This window comes from Vipera berus (assembly GCF_964194415.1).
Source record: "Vipera berus genome assembly, contig: HAP1_SCAFFOLD_188, whole genome shotgun sequence".
Lineage (NCBI taxonomy): Eukaryota > Metazoa > Chordata > Lepidosauria > Squamata > Viperidae > Vipera > Vipera berus.
The window spans coordinates 48,996-65,510 of record NW_027673538.1 but is presented as its reverse complement, the minus strand read 5'-3'; the positions used below and the strand labels follow the sequence as shown (position 1 = coordinate 65,510).

The 16,515-nt window shown below is 47.5% G+C and overlaps 1 protein-coding gene across 1 annotated transcript; it reads left to right on the top strand.

Moving 5' to 3' along the window:
- Positions 1-12,252: 12,252 nt before the first annotated feature.
- Positions 12,253-13,856, top strand: HOXD11 (homeobox D11; the record flags this gene model as incomplete). Its single annotated transcript, XM_081346935.1, has 2 exons — positions 12,253-12,838; positions 13,621-13,856. The coding sequence occupies 2 exons, from the start codon at positions 12,253-12,255 to the stop codon at positions 13,854-13,856; spliced, it is 822 nt and encodes a 273-aa protein (XP_081203061.1).
- Between the last annotated feature and the right edge of the window lie 2,659 nt (positions 13,857-16,515).

Here is a 16,515-nt window from a genome sequence, read left to right as displayed (position 1 = left end):
CCCGTTTAGGTCACTAACTATGGTAGCTTAGTAACTAAGCACTAAAGATTCGCAATCTTTCCGGTGAAGTTTTTTTTTAATGAGAAATGTCCGTATTAAGATAAGGAAGTCAAAACTTCCTTATACGATATTAAAGGGACTTTACTGAATGGTTGCATTCGCGGAGTCTCCAGCGAATGCAACCATCCGCTTCCGAATATAAGCAATATAGTGAGGTGAACCGAATGAAGTCTTCGTTGCCTCGTGGAATGAACCGGCTTCCACCTCGCCTCCAAAATAAGCAGCAGCGATTCGTTGTTGTTTCAAAGAAAATGCCTTTTGAATCGTTGCCCCCCACATCTAGTGCTGGCAGCGATAATAACAATAGAGATAATGTGAGATTCGGCCCACAGAACCTTGAAGTGCCTGATCAGAAAAAGCGGGTTATAAATACAAAGACAGTGGCAAGGCCAACCCAAAGGGGCGATTCGTCCGAGTTCAGAGCATTCGTCTATTTCCCAGGAGCAAAGCGGCGGTGGGAGGCGAGCTTCACTCGAAGGATCTCAGTCCAGCAAAGCGGCCTTGAAGCGAGGTCCGCCTAAAATAGCGAGGAAAAAACAGTCTCATTCGTAGCCCCCCAGTGGGAAATTCGGGCCAGCTGGAGGCGGAGAGAGCGCCGCCGGTTCGCCGCCTTGGTGTTCAAGGAGATCTGCGGGGGGGGGGGGGAGATAAAGCCGCAGTCGAGCTTCTGGCGCTCAGTCAAAAGGAAGATAAATAATAATAATAATAAACCTTTATTGTCAAAGTACAACATGTGTGCATTGAGATTAGCTGAGCCTCCCCCCCTGCTCTCTCCCCCCAACACACAGTGACAACAAACCCTCCATCCTACCACACCATGTGAACCAACTACACCACACACCGGCCTCCCAAGTCAATTCTGCATAAGATTATGTCCCATTTAAAAGCCTAACAGCCCACGGATAAAAGCTATTTTTCAGCCTGTTGGTACGGCTGGCTATACTCCTATATCTCCTACCGGATGGTAGGAGAGTAAAGAGATACCGTCCAGGGTGTGAGTCATCCCTGAGAATCTTCCTCACTCTTCCAAGGCAACGAGCCCTGGCGATGTCATCCAGTGGTGTCAGGGAACAGCCCACAATGTCTTGTGCTGTGCTCACCACCCTCTGTAATACCTTCCTATCCACGGCTGTCAGACCAGCATACCAAACCACAATACCACGAGGGTTTTCTCATAGGCCCATCTGGAAAGCTGCTTCATTTCTCAAGAATGGCGCCCCGGTGCGCCCCGGGGGCTTTGGAAGCCGAAGGGCAGCCGAGCTCTCCTGCAAGGTGACGGGGAAACGGCGGTGAAAAGGCCAGGCCGCCCCTGCCGCCGCCGGAACGGAGACTCCCGCGGAACGGACGGGTCAAAACACGGGCGCTTTGCTGTACAGTATTTTAAAACACGGAGCCCACCCGGCCTTTGCCTTCACAGGCGGGTAGAGCTACCACAGCTTCCATCAACCTGAAGTGCGTCCTGGCCGGGATTGATGGAGCGGGGAGTCCAAGCCGTTGGGAAGGCCCGCAACAGACACGCAGGAGGCTCGGCGGGACGCTGAGTCCTTCCCCGCCTCCTGTCTCCAGTTCTGAGCCCCGGGGGCGAAGGCCTGGCTCCATCCGGTCTTTTGGCCGATCCTTTTTCCGGCCGGTGCCTGCCAGCGGTAGTTCCCCTCTGTCGGCTTAGCATTTGGTCGCATCTGGAGAGAAACCGTCTACCGTGGCCAAGGCGGCTGCGTGCATTTCAGAAAGCATTCGAGGCGTTTCCCCCCAACAATGCTTTCGGCCGCCTTCTTGATCTGCTTAGGCCCGCCCTTCCTGAGCATGAGCTTAAAAACCCTTGTTTTAGGATAAAATCTGTCCGGAACTGTTCCTCCGTCGACGGAGATTGTGCCTGCTTCAAACTGCGCTTCCGAGGCGAGCTAGAACAACAATTCCCGTCAGTTTGCTTCAGGAGGTAGGGAGGCTTATGAACCGGAAGGGAGAGAGAAAGAAACAGGAAAAAAAGTGTGATTATCTATTCCCCCCCCCCCGTCCCTTCTCGTCTCCCCGTTGAACAAATCGGCGCTATATTTCTGCCCTTATTTTGGGTCAGAGGTGGGAATGGGGTAAGGGACATTTTCCATTTCCCTAGCATTAATGGTTTGGCTTAATTCGTTTTCCAAACAAAAGGCCGCCTCCGTTCTCTCCTCCTGCAGCCTCTCCGCTCAGGGTAAGAGTTCCAGGACTCAGTGTAGTGATTGGCAGAAACATAGTCTGGGCACTAAAGTTTAGTGTCCCCGAGAAACGATTAGGGAAGTCTGGAGCCTGCGCGGGGGGGGGGGTTCTTAGCAAGATGGCTGTTTTCCACCCTCATTTAGAATCTTTCTAAAGGACGCCCACCGTTTTTTAAAGTATCTACAGCTCATTGGAAAGAATATATATATGCCCATTGAGAGAAATAATATTCGACAGTATCGTGTGTTAATGGAAATCCTGGAAAGAAAAAGAAAAAAGAAAATTTGCAATACTAAATCGCCAGGGTCCTTTAAGGCTTAATCCTGCTGAGATTGGTTTAATAATAATTGAACAGAATTCAGTGACGTTTCTACGCAGAGAAATTGGTCTGGGTATTTCAGTGTAAGTATAAAGCAAGATTCTATTTTTTTTTATTATTATTATTATTATTATTATTATTATTATTATTATTATTATTATTATTATTATTATTATTGTTGTTGTTGTTGTTGTTGTTGTTATTACTATTATTATTACTATTATTATTATTACTATTACTATTATCAAGTGACTGGGTGGCTTACAGTATCAAAGGTGAGCAATCTCCCTTATCGTGGAACAAGTTGTATTAATATCTGCAACTATAGTCACCAATGATATGCAAAGGTGGAGTGATCTTCTGTGAGCTGGTTTACAAGCACTTTTTCAATTTGCATACATTTCGATTTCGCTGGGCTATCTGTAAATCTTGGACATCATCCATCTTCCGCAAACCACTAAAAGCTCGCCTTACGCTTGCAGTCCTTTGCACATCACCCAAGCAATCACTCTGTGTTTTGCAGAAAGCCAAGATAGCAGAGACCCAGGCTTGCATAGATATGCTGAGCCAAGTTCAAATTATAAGTGAACCCAGACGGCCCTCATTTGCTACCTCCCCGGGATGTCCCTTGATGTCCCTTGTGCAGTGGCACACGTATTGGCCCAATCAGGGCAGAAGGGGACTGGAAGAAGGGATCCAGATGGACTGGTGCGTACAGTGCTGTTACTAATTTTGGAAGAATTCCAGAAGAAGCCACGATGTAGTCCAAAACAGAACGAGTTCGTTTGGGGCAAAACCAGACCAGGGCAGCGGGGAGGGGCAAGGAAGAGGAGGGTCTACATACACCATCTTCCCTACCAAGGCCTTTCCCCATCCATTTACCCTTCTGCTGGAAATATCCCTTCTCTTTCCCACCCTGTGCCAGTATTCTTCCCCCCCTCCTCCTCAAGGCACTGTGGCCCCCTCACCGTATTTCTGTAGAACGTCTGCAGAAGAGCCATGCAGGGGCGCCAAGCGGCGGGCGCAAAAGTGGGGTTGGCAAAAAGGTTGGCATCTCTAGCACTTAGGACCCCATTCTCCGATTTTAAGGAATCAGGGACGGCTTCTAGTCCTTCACTCGCAGAGCCATTGCCATTGCAGCATCCGAGCGGGAGGTCTCGGCTATCCGGCCTCCCTCTTGAACTTGCCCTCCGCTACTTCTTGAACTTGCCCTCCTTCTACTTCTCCGCCTTGTCTCCTGCGCAGAATTCCAGGATTCGGCACGACGCCCGCGGCCTCTCTGCTGGTCTGGGCCATCCACACTACTACTCAGCCGTGTTCTGTCGCCGTTATCCGGCTTACTTCGGCCCGGGCGGCCGACCTTTCTCCCCCCCCCCCCTCCTTAGTTTCCCGCAGCAGCAAAACCCGCCCGGATGTGCCCGCAAGGCCTTCCCCGTTCACCGAAGACCGTTAAACCCGGAGAAGAACGACCGACAAATGGAGCTGCGAAGCTTTGGCTGAAAACCGCGGCGGGGAGACGGCGGTGGGCGGTAGATCCCGCGGAAGCTGCAGGGGTGGCCCACGGCGGGTTCTTTTGCGAGGTCGGCCCTCCGCGCTTCGGGCTTCAGGGTGGATCTCCGGCAAGCCGTCAACTTGAACCTGGCACTACCACTCAAGACCGCCCAGCCTGACAAGGCGACCTTGCCGGCACGACGGTACGTTCAAAGGCACCCGAGGCCGTTAACATTTCTTCCCTTTCGCTTCCAGCGCGGCAGCACCCCCCACCCCCACCCCCGCTGCCAGACTCCAGCGGTTCGGGTTTCAGCCCCGTCGACGTCCTTTAGCAAGGGCCGATCGCAAGAAAGGCGCTTCCTTAAGGGAAGGGTTGGGATCCTCGCTCCACGCTCCGTATTAGGGCGCGCGTGTTAGTGCTCAGGTGGCCTTAAGGCCCGGAGGAAGGGTTTTAGTGCGTTGGCTTGTCCGGCCCCCGTCCCTAAACTGCTTTCAACCGGAGGCCTCGGCTCCTTGCTCCCCTCTTGTTTCTCAGATACGACGGCTTTCTCGCCTCCTGAGGCAGCTTTCCCCGACGCTCACGGGCGGCAGGCTGAGAGACGGTTCCTTCTGGGAAACCCCGACCCCTGCCCGTCCCCTGACCCCCGTTTGCTGCAGGGTTGCCTGGGATCCTGGTCGAGGAAGGACTCGGAGGAAGCGGCGCCTTACACCAAGCAGCAGAGGGCCAAGCTGGAAGGCCCGCTCCTCCTCCCAAGGGTTCAACAGCCGACAGAAAAGGCGAGGGTCGTCTCGCAGACTCGCTCTCGGCGACCCGAGAGTGAAGCTTTAGGTCCAGAAGCCGAGGATGTTGAAGCGACGGCGGCCATGGCGGCCATGCCGACCGCAGGCGCTCGATGGGGACTAGAAGCTTGGCGACCCTTTCAGCCCGGATCTTCCTTCCGGATCTCCGAGCCCCGGTCCTCCAGAACCTCTGTTTCCGGAGTACCATCGAGGCCAGATCTTTTCTTCGTGAACTGTTTCGAGGTCCGGCGGTTGGCCGGACTGGTCTTTGTCAGAGAGGAAGGCTGAGGAAGCCAAGAAAAGAAATGCGGGCCTTCCCTTCGATTTTCATCGACCGGTTTGCTACTTGCCATCCCGCCTTTAGTTCACAGGCGAAGAAACGAAATAAAAAGCGGGTTGGCTGCAGTCTAGGCAAAAAAAAAACCAAAAAAACCCACAACAACCCGGGACTCCTCGTTTCTTTTACAGAAGGCGGGTGAAGCTCTGGTTTTCGGCTTCACGAAATCAAAAACATTTTGCAAAGCATCCATCGCCCCCCCCCCCGCCCCGTCCCCCAAACCTCAAATTTCCACAGATTATTTGGTATTTGGCTCAACACCTCCCGCTTTCTGCAAATTCTTTTTTTTTCCTTCTTCCTCTCAGTAGAAAGAGGCTCCCAAACTCTTCCTTATTTTGCGTTTTGCTTCTTTTCTTTTCTTTTTAAATGCATCCTTCATTCAGCCGGCCCCCAGTCCCGTTGCCCAACGGCCGAGCCAGTTTGTCTTGCAAGGCGAAGCCTGCTGTTCGGTTTTCCCAAGTTTTCCCTCGCTTCCCCAACCGCTGCCCTTGGCTGTGCGCTCCGCCTTTCCTTCCCGCGGGCGTCTCTTCGTGGTTTAGCTTGACTTTGGCCTTGTCCCGGAGCTACAGACAACAAGCAAGGCACACACACAAAAAAAACCTTCGCTCTCCCCAGTCCGGCTTCCCCTCCCCGCCTCTCCCCCCCTCCTCCGCCCCGCGCCACCTCACCCCGTCGCTGCCTCTCAGGCGCAGAGAAGAATCCTGTGTGCTTTGGTGGATAAACCTGTAAATCGGGTTGCGTCGTTTTCTGAACGACATCTTAGCGGGATTATATTAAAAATTAGGCACGGGGCGTGCATTCTTTCCTTTCTCTCACAAAAGAGAGTAAAGTATTTTAGGCAATATGATTGCGCTCCTCCCACCGTCCAGACAATATTTCTGTTCTGAACTTTCATGATTAAAAAAATTCTACCAATGTCTTTTGTAAGAAAAAAAAAATCTCTGCCATCTACCTAAAAGGAGAAAATAATAGAGGATTATATATATATATATATATATATATATATATATATATATATATATATATATATATATATATATATATATATATATATATATATATATATATATATATATATATATATATATATATATATATATATATATATATATATATATATTGTATATAAATCCTCATTTAATTTGAAGAATCAGTTTAATACTATTTATGCCACATCCGTGCTGAGATGTATTTGATTTTAAATTAGTAAATTAGAATAACAGTGATATGTCATGTGTGAAGGCATCTATTATATTTTATTTAATATGGAATTACAAGTTTCATTTACTTAGGGGTTTTCTTTAAACTTTTTTTTAAACGACTGTTTAGAATTATATTTCAGGAAGAATGACTGTGGTTATAGCCATTTTAGAAAATACAAAATGTTTTTAAAATACTACAAGTTTCTAAAGGGAAAACACAAATACTGTGGTTTGATTTCATATAATAGTCTAAATATTTAATGATTTGTGAAACACCGAAATAAAAACCCACCCCAAAATCTGCAAATAGTTGAATTCCAAGAACAAGATTCTACCCGTTTCCTCTGAATTTTATAGCATAACATTTTCTGCTACCAAGGGCCCAATAGATATCAGTGTTTTAGTAAAGCATTAAAGCCATTTTTTTTAAAAAGCACTTTTTCACATTAGCCTATACAACGTAAAATGAATGAGTTCTTTCTTTCATTTCTACAGTTGTAGCTGTAAAAAAAATAGCGTTGTAGCAAGGTGTTATTTATTTAATTATTCCTGAGCTGTTGTGGCTTTTGTCTTTTTTGAAACATTTATCTTTACCAATATTTATCCTTACACTAAAAATGCTTTGTCTAGTATGCATGCTAGGTGATTTGTCTATAGATTTATTTTGATTAGGCCAGTGAAATAGAAACAAAACGTTTTATTCATCGAGGATATAAAATGCTTTTTTCTGTTTCACTCCCAGGCATATTTGATATACGTATTTCGGAACTAATAATCCTAGATTATTTAGAGCTAATTTAGAAATAGCTAGATAGCTAGTGGGTAGATAAATTGATAGTCAGCTTCTCAGTATTTTCAATACATATTTTCCTTTTTCGTTAGGACCACAGATCATTCCCATAATCCTGATTAATACAGTACAAACACCTCCCTGTAAGAACGCAGATATTCACGTCTATGGGGATTTGTTCTCCGCCACCAACATTAAATCAATTTCTCCTCGGTTACCACAAATGCAGCCCTCGCACTTGTTTACTCCAGTGAAAGAAAGCTTCGTAATAAAACGCAGAGCTCTCTCTCTCTCTCTCTCTCTCTCCCCTCTCCCCTCCCCCTACCCACCCACGCATACATACAACAAGGAAAAGGACAGACTTATGGCAGCCTTCCCTTACAGAGACCAGAGCTTTCGTGTCGTTTTGTGTTTTTTTTTGTTTCGTTTAAAAAAAAAGATTGCGGATGGTTTCTTAACCGGGCCCGGGGATCATTATCGTCTTCGGGTTTTTTTTCCAGAAGAAGAAATTTGGAACTGAGCCGAGTTTGTAACCTGTTCGGCCGCCGGTGTGGTGTGGTGTGGTGTGGTGTTGGTGGACCTCTAGGTTTTTGTTGCTAGTGTGCACATAAGTATGCCCTCGCGCGGCGTGGGGGTGGGGGTGGGGGGGGGGGGTGGAGGGAGCGCGCGCGCGCCCCTCGAGGCAAAAAAAACACGCCCAAACTGGATTGTCAGGCAAGGCTTCCTGGGCGACGGAGGCGCGCAAATCGCTCTTCTTCCCAAATCCGCCTCTGGCTGGCGCGGAGGAGCTGCTGCCCTTCGCTCTGATAGGCTGAGCCGGGACTTTGATAAGACGAAGGGAAGGGAGGGCAGGCCTTCAGCGGCGGTGGGCGCTTTTGTGCTTCCGAGAAAGGCATAAATAACTCGAAGTTTGACAGGAAGGAGAGACGCAGACCTGGAGAGGCCATAAATGAAATGACGCAGGATCGTTTCTCCAGTCAGCTTTTACGAGAGATGCCAGACAGGGTCTGTTCGCGCTCTTCGCCAGATACGAGGGGGGGGGGGGGGTGGCCACAACAAAGTTAAGGTCAAGTTAGTGCCTTATCTTGGGTGGCACCGAAATGCGGCTGCCGCCGCCGCCTCTTCCCCGCGCCAAGCGGGCAAAGCCGCGGGGCGGGAGCCAGCGCGCCCTCTCTGAAGACCGGGCGAGCTGTCCCCGTTTCCCCCGGAGGCTCTTCGGAGCTGTCACTCGCCTCACCTGGGCAGGTTTCCAAGACGGCCAACGGTAACGTCTCCGCAGGATATGCTACCCCCGAGCGCTCGTCTGCAGCGGGTGAGGAGCGAGGAGGGGAAAGGAGGCGAGGGGAGGGGGCGGAGAGAGAGAGATGTATTTATTAAGTAAGAGGCGGCCGAATCCCGCAGCGAGTCAGCCGCTTCTTCCAGTTTCGGAGGTCTGAGCCACCCGGAAGATTCCCCGCAGCTGCGACCGGTCCCTCGGCTTTTGGAGTGGAAGAAGAGCGGGAGGCTCTTACTCTGATCGCCCCCGTCGCCCGCCCTGCTTCCCCCCCCCTTTTTTTTTCTGGTTAGCAAACGGTAGCCGCGTCCTTGAACTTGAAATGGTGGGAACTAGTTCGCTGCAGCTCGAGAAGCGTAAGTCTTTCGAGCGGGTTGGCTTTGAGCTTCGGGTTGGTTTCTGCGCTGAGCTGTCTGTGTTCGGATTTTTATTTTCATTTGTTGTATGTGTGGGGGGGTGGGGGGGTGGAGAGGGAACGAAGGGGAAGGGGAGGGGGGGTCGGTCGCATGAGAAAAAGCCCTGGTTGGAACCGTCTGGGCAAGATTCACACGTGCTAGTCCGGAGGTGACCGGAGGAAGGGTGAAACCCAAGAGAACACACCCAGCCTTCGCTGCGGCGATTTGGAATACAGGGGCCATTTTAAGCTGCGCCACGCTGGTTTGGGGAGGTGGGGGAGGATGGGTCCATTGACAGCGTAAGCAGAGAACCAAAAATTCTGCGCCTTGACAAGCGGGAGGGGATGCTGCAGTCCCGTGGTTGTCGTTGCGAGGGAGGGTGCCGGGCAGGTAGGTGTTGATGGTCGAATCTCAGGCGTTTGATGGGACCAAGGCGCCTCTGAGGTGGACGTTTCCAAGAGAGCAGGAGACTGGACAACCCTGAGGCGTAGAATAGCTCCCTCGTCCCTCTTTTTCCTTTTAAGAGGGAAAGTGGCTTTGATTTGGTTCTGCTGAAAAGTATTTGGCCAGCCGACTTGTCTCTTCTTTCTTTTCGAGAGCAGAATGCAAAGAGGTGAAGTGTGTGTGTGTGTGTGTGTGTGTGTGTTTTTGTTGTTGCGGAAGCCAGAGGCATCACCAGTCTGCATGCAATGTGTTCCAACTAATTTCATATGATTACTAAGATATTGTTATGTATGCAATACTTAAAACACTTGTTGGCTCACTTGTTTTGGCATCTCTTGGTAGGTGTGTGGAACCATGGAAATAGTAATAATTAAATTTATTTGCTGTCCCTCTCGCGGCTTATGTGATATGTATTGTATAATTGTGTAAAGGAATATATTGTATAATCGCACATACATACACAGTGCTTCACAGGCTTATCTGCTTAAACACTTTTTAAACTAAAACATTTTAAATAGACTACGGTTAGCCCTGCTAGCAAATAATTTCTGGCGTAGAATGTTATACTTGTCTACAGGATAACTTGGCTTTTGTCTTTCCTTATTACAGTTTACAAATTCCCTTCCCTTCCCTCTTTCCTTTTTCCTTACTGCTAATATTCCACGAAAGAAACCTTCTCACCAATTAGCCACCTTTTACAGTGACCTTTGATTGTAATATGGATAACGTTACACATATTTTGGATTGTTATTGCTAGAGTCATCGCAGCTTGTTTGCTTTCTAGAGCCTGATAGAATTTGTTTAGTTAGATGTAATTTGGAGAAAAGAGATAGAAATATTTAGAATTATTTTTCAGTTTGATGCATTTTAAAGATGTGTGTTTAGCAAGGTGTACTTCATCTGAAAGGCAAAACAACATTCTGGAGTTAAACTCGACTATGGAAGCTTAATCAAGTTAGGTGAGAAAAGAAGCAGCTAGTTGCTTTCTAGAGTATGATCTAAGTTGTTTAATTAGATGCAATGTGGAGAGAAGATGTAGAAATACATTTGGAGTTCTTTTTCAGCTTGGTGTCCTTAAAAAGATGCTTGTTTAGAAAGATGTCTTTTCACTTGAAAGGCAAAGCAACATCCTGGAAGTAAACGTGACTATGGCAGCTTAATCAGGTTAGGTGGGGAAAGCAAGCAAGTGAAACAGATAGAGACATTTGAATTCTGACTTGTGGAATGTGTCTCTTCTTGCTGGGGTTTTCTCCGTGGCTGTGCTCTTTCTTTCTTTCTTTCTTTCTTTCTTTCTTTCTTTCTTTCTTTCTTTCTTTCTTTCTTTCTTTCTTTCTTTCTTTCTTTCTTTCTTTCTTTCTTTTCTCTTTCTTTTTCTCTTTCTCTTTCTCTTTCTCTTCTTTCTTTCTTCTTTCTTTTTTCTTTCTCTTTCTTTTTCTCTTTCTCTTTCTCTTCTTTCTTTCTTTCTTTCTTTTTTCTTTTTCTTTTTCTCTTTCTCTTTCTCTTCTTTTTCTTTCTTCCTTCCTTCCTTCCTTCCCTGTGCAGCCCAAGGGGAAGAGGAACGCACAGAGGGTGGAGAAGCAGGGGCTGTTTCAAGGGCACGTGACTGAGATGGAAGGGGAACAAAAGGTGCTCCTGCATTCCCCACTGAAAAGCAGATCCGAAGGGAGGAGAATGTTCTCCTCCTCCCTCGAATGACCTTGACCGGCGAACAGCCCCTTGAACTCTCAAAAAGGAATCTTCCTTTGCAGCCAACCTAAAATATCTGACGCGGAACCCTTTCATCATGCAGATATCCAGGTGTCATCTTTTTTTTTCCCACTCTCCACCCTTCCTCTGTGGGTTGCCCTGCACCAAAGTGTACGGGGCGCGCATGCTCCTCGGTCTACGTGAGACAATAATCGAACGGAAGGCTAGAGAAGACGGTCCTTCCGCCCGACAGAGATTTGGGGAATCCGTTTCAAAAATAAAAGCGGGAAGAACCGGGGGGAGGGGGAGTGCGCCCTAGGCGTGGTGAAGTCGTGGGCGAAGAGCCCCACTCTGCTCCCGGGACCTTTGCCAGCGAGGCTGTCAGAGGAAGAGCGAGAGAGAGAGCGAGAGCGAGAGAGAGAGAGAGAGAGAGAGAGAGAGAGAGAGAGAGAGAGAGAGAGAGAGAGAGAGAGAGAGAGAGAGAGAGAGAGAGAGAGAGAGAGAGAGAGCAAGAAAGCGAGGAAAGGGGAGGGGAGAAAGAGATTAGCAACAAGCTAGCCTGTCACTTTTGATGAAGATGCCATAATCTGATATTAGGGGGCTGGTTCGAGAAGGGGAGGGAAAAATTATCCTGCGGGTACCTTTTTGGCCATAAAGGCTCTCTGGCTGCCTGGTCGGGAGCTACTTGTGCTCCTAAAGAGAGAAGGAGGGGCGGGCAGAGAAGGCCTGGTTAGCCTTGCTTGGCATCTGGGTAATGCTAACAAGCCCAGGTGACCCGCCGCCCCATCTATAGGTCGCCCTCGCTTCTGCTTCCGAAGGAGAGGGAAGGAAGGGCGGAGGGGGACGAAAAGCGGGCGAGAGCTAGAAATGGTCGCTTTAGGGCGAGCCGGAACGCGGTTGGACACGGCGGAGGCCGGGGACTTGGTGTGGAGCTCTTGAAGCAAGGAAGACAGGCAGCTGGCCTGGGGCTGGGGGTGGGGGGTGGAGGAGAGGCCAATGTAGATATAAGGGCATTTCTCCATCGCCTTCGTCACGTGACACAATTACACACACACACACACACACACACACACACCCTCTTGGAATCAATCAAGATGAATTGCGCGTCAGCCCGCGGCGGGATTGCTTCCTTCTTCTCCGGGGCGGCTCGTACCCAAAGCCTGGCGGGCACCTAGATGGGGCTTCGGAAGATCCAAAAACCTCAGCTTTTTGTCTGGTGCTTCCGCCAGCTTCCACTCTGCCCAAAGCCAGCGGCGGCGGCGGAGGTGAAGAAGCAGCCATGAGTAACTTGGACGACTGCGGCAGCCACGGGGCCCCCGGCGTCTACCTCCCCGCGGCCTATTACCTCTCCCCCGCGGATTTCTCCGGCAAGCCCCCGTTTTTGTCCCAGCCGCCTCCTTCCTGTCAGATGGCTTTGTCTTACGCCTCCGCCTTGCCCGGCCAGCTGCAACCGGCGGGCGAAATGCCCGCCGCCTTCCGCGATTACGTTGGAGGAGGTGGGAGCAGCAAATGGGCTTACCGGAGCGCCTATAGCCCGGGTTACTACGAGGAGGTCTTGCACAGCCGGGACTTCCTGCAGCCTCCGGCCAGCAGGAACGACGCCCTCCTGAAAAGCGATCAGCTTTGCGGCACCCACCCCGCACCTTTCTATAGCGCCGCAGGCAGGAACGGCATCCTCCCGCAGGGCTTCGATCAGTTTTACGAGGTAGAGCAGGAGAGCAACGGGGACCTCAAGCCTCCGTCACCGCCCAGGACCGCCGGCGGCCCAAGCTCCCACCTTCCCAGGCCGAAGAAGAAAGCGGGGAACGAAGGCAACGCGGATTCCTCCTCGGGGGAGGCCCGCACTCCGAAAAGCCACTGCTCAGGTAAGGTGGAGGGTGGCTCGGCTCTTAGCTTCCTCCTGGCTCAATAGAGGGAATCGCAGATCGAGAAAGGTGGAGAGAGAGACAGACAGAGACAGACAGACAGACAGACAGAGACAGACAGACAACGACAGAGAGCAACAGAGAAACAAGCAGATGACAATCCATCAGTTCGTCAAGTCTCAGCTTTTTCAGGTGCCGTTTTATAAGCACTTTTTTTTTTAAAAAAGCACCTTTTATAACTTCTCCAGCCATTAAAGCTTCTTTGGGCTTCGATACTTTTTTTGGGAGGAGAACTTGGAAAGAGATTGGGAAGCTCTGCGAAGACATTTCTGGCCCCTTAAAAGCACCCAGCCCGACAAAGGAACTCAGTCGCTGTTAAAAGGGGGGGGGCTGTCCGATGGGGGGGGAAGGGTGCTTCTGAAGAGAGGAAAAAGTTAGGAAACGGTCTTCGTTTCAGCCCATCCAAATCGCTTTCCCATTCAGAGAAGCCAAAAAAAAACCCACGTCCTCACCTGGGACCAATTCCCATTGAGTTCAGTGGGACTTAAGCCTTAGAAAGCAACGCGATAACTTAGGGGAAACCTTCCTTCCTTCTTTGCTCTTGCTCTTTTCCTTTGCAAGCCACTACTCCGAAGTTATCCGGAGGGAGGCCGGCAGTTGCTGGGGGGCAGAGAAAGGAGTCAGTTTTCCAGGGGACGATGGTCAATCTAGCTGTGGGCGAAGTTTTTGGAATGGGATCATCTGCCATTCCCCCTCTCTCCTTCTTTCTCTGACCATTTCAGCACTCCCCCAGGGATCTCGGAAAAAGAGGTGCCCTTATTCCAAGCAGCAGATTAGAGTCCTGGAGCGGGAATTTTTCTTCAACGTCTACATCAACAAAGAGAAAAGACTCCAGTTGTCCAGAATGCTGAATCTCACAGATCGCCAAGTCAAAATTTGGTTCCAAAATCGAAGGATGAAAGAAAAGAAACTAAACCGAGATCGTATGCAATATTTCACAGGAAACCCCTTATTTTGAGAGGAGAAGCCCAGGAGACTGGGGAAGAAGGACAGATTTCCCTTTATTCTCCAGCCAGACATCTGAGCGCAAAAACCCGAAGGTTAACATGACCTCCACCCTGAGGACATAAGAAGCTTTTTTTTTAATTATTATTTTGGTCTATAGTACTATTTCTGTGCCTCTTGGTGCTCTCCTGGGATTGATAGAGCAGAACCCTCACCCTAAAAGCAACTGGGGTAAATCCAACACTCCCATCTTAATGCTGCACCGTTGTCTTTATTCTTTTTTAAAAAAAAATCACCCACAACATTCATTTGTTTTATTTTCTCACTAGCTTTTCGTGGCTGTAACCAGAGACCTGGTGTGAATCTGACAGTTTTAAAACCGGCGCTTTAAGCATCCTTGGTTACTCTTTCCTCCTCCCCCTTCTCGGGGCTTTGAGACAGGAATACATTTCTCCCCTTGCATCACATAAAGAGGATAATGTGCATTGGAACCCTAACTTCATGTTGGTCAGAGCGGGGTGGGAAGTCTGTCGTGGTATCAAGGCATTGGGATACTGTCTTGTTTTTGTGTCTCGGTGGTTTGCTAGTACAGCTGAAGCTGTATCTTCCACTTGAATTGTCTGCTGAAGAAATACTTCTGAGCCCGCATGGAACTGAACCACAGTGGCTGTGGTAGCAGCGATGCCTTCAGAAAGCCCCATTATCTTATATTTTTAATGGGGCAAATCCAGAAAGGGGAATGTTTTCAGAACGGACACGTGAATAGCCAAACACGTGCAAAATCCACTACCATCACTAAACATTGCAAGTATTTTATCCTAGGACCCTAAATGGGCTCATAAAAATACCCCAGTTAGACTTCGAACTTTAAAGCCATAAGATGAAATTTCACTAAGTCGCAAGGTTTGGAGAAACTCAGCTGTGGTCTTAGATGCATTCCGCTCTTAGAAACTTCCAGCTCCAAAACTTGAACTTATTCATGGGGGGGGGGGGGGGGGAAGGAAAGAGGAAATACACTAAAGAGAGCGATTTTTAAAGGCATTTCTTCCATATTATTGACACGCAGAGACAAACTAATGAAAGAATTGAGAAAATCTCTGCTTTGCTACTAAATTGCTAACACTTATTTCCCCCCCCCCAAAAGGAATTTGGTAAAGGTCCTTCTCTCCATTTTGTTGTTGTGGCCTGTTTAAGCTGTTTACAAAACCTTGAACTGTCTAGACAACACCATAAAAGCCGGGGTTTGTAACAACTTAATTAGGCTATATTGTACACCTTGTGCTGGGTGGGAAAAAGAAAGAGATTTCCACAAGTGCAATAAAAGCAGCAAGTGAGAAAACAATTTGACCTTTTTTTAAAAAAAAAAAGAAAGTAAAAGGAAAGGGAAAAGGAAAAAAAAGGCAAAGAAACAGTTTCCATTTTCTTTGTGTTCATTAAAGGCCAGATTGGAGGAATAAAATACCAGGAAAGGCACAAAGTGTGCCTTGAACTAAGAGAATGCAAGAAGACTGGGAGAATAATTATTATTTTTTTAATTTAAACCAAAAAAAAATTAAGAATATGCCTTTGAACTTCCAAGATGTCAAGGTCATCACCTTTAACCTTTCTGAATAATTAGAAGCCTCAAAGCTTTGCCTCTTATATTCAGCTACCACCCACCCTTCTGGGCTTCCCAACCATTCCTCGCTTCCTGTTTTTTCTGTCTCACACTGGCAAATACATTACTCACTCATAGGTGCATAACAGAGAAGGACTGCATATCAATTCAAATCAGTGGACCCATCAATCCACTGTATCCATCAATACAGCCCTTCTCTGCATTTATCTAGAATGAACCGCAGAATATTTCACCAGTGTGTGTATTATAAAAGCCTTTTCAATTGCCCTTTAAATAACAATTTTCTTTTTAAAATGTTGCTATAAGGGGTTTTTCCTATGTAAATTATTATTAAAGCATTATTGGTCTCAGTCTAGGTAAATCATGCCTTATGAAAAACTGCTTAAAAGAAAGCAACAAGCAAATTTGATTCAATCCCCTTAAATGAGCAAGAATTTTGGATTACTATGGAACATTGATTACTTAAAAAATGATACTTTGAAATGCAGATATTAGTCTATGTTTCAGCAGGAAATGTAAGTAATCTGACTTGTTGCCTTAAGATACTTGAGGGAAAATTACCTTTACATGGTGAAAAATATATATCAGCTCTATTCAGTGTCTAACCATTTTTACAAAGGGGAGTTGCATTTGCATTCCTTAATCAATAAATACTGTAAGAATTTAAAAGGATAATTCTAAACATATTGTACATATATATGTAGTTATCCTTAAATTCTTATTTAACAAAAGAACAAAATGGTCAAATGAAAAAAAACAAGAAAACACAAATAGAATGCTCCATATGCTATACACATACATTCCACGTGAGGGCGCACTTATATTCCAGAATATATATTTGTCCTGATATTCTGGTATTTCCCCACAAAAATAATGCAACTAATAAAATGCATAAGCAGCTAGAAGTGAGAAAACATAGCAGAACCAAAATTATTACAGAGGTAACTCACAAATATGATACAAACAAACTAATTAAAATCTATTTTGTGTCATTAACACATGAAACACAAACACACAAATATATCTCTCTGTGTGTATGTCTCTCTGTGGTGTA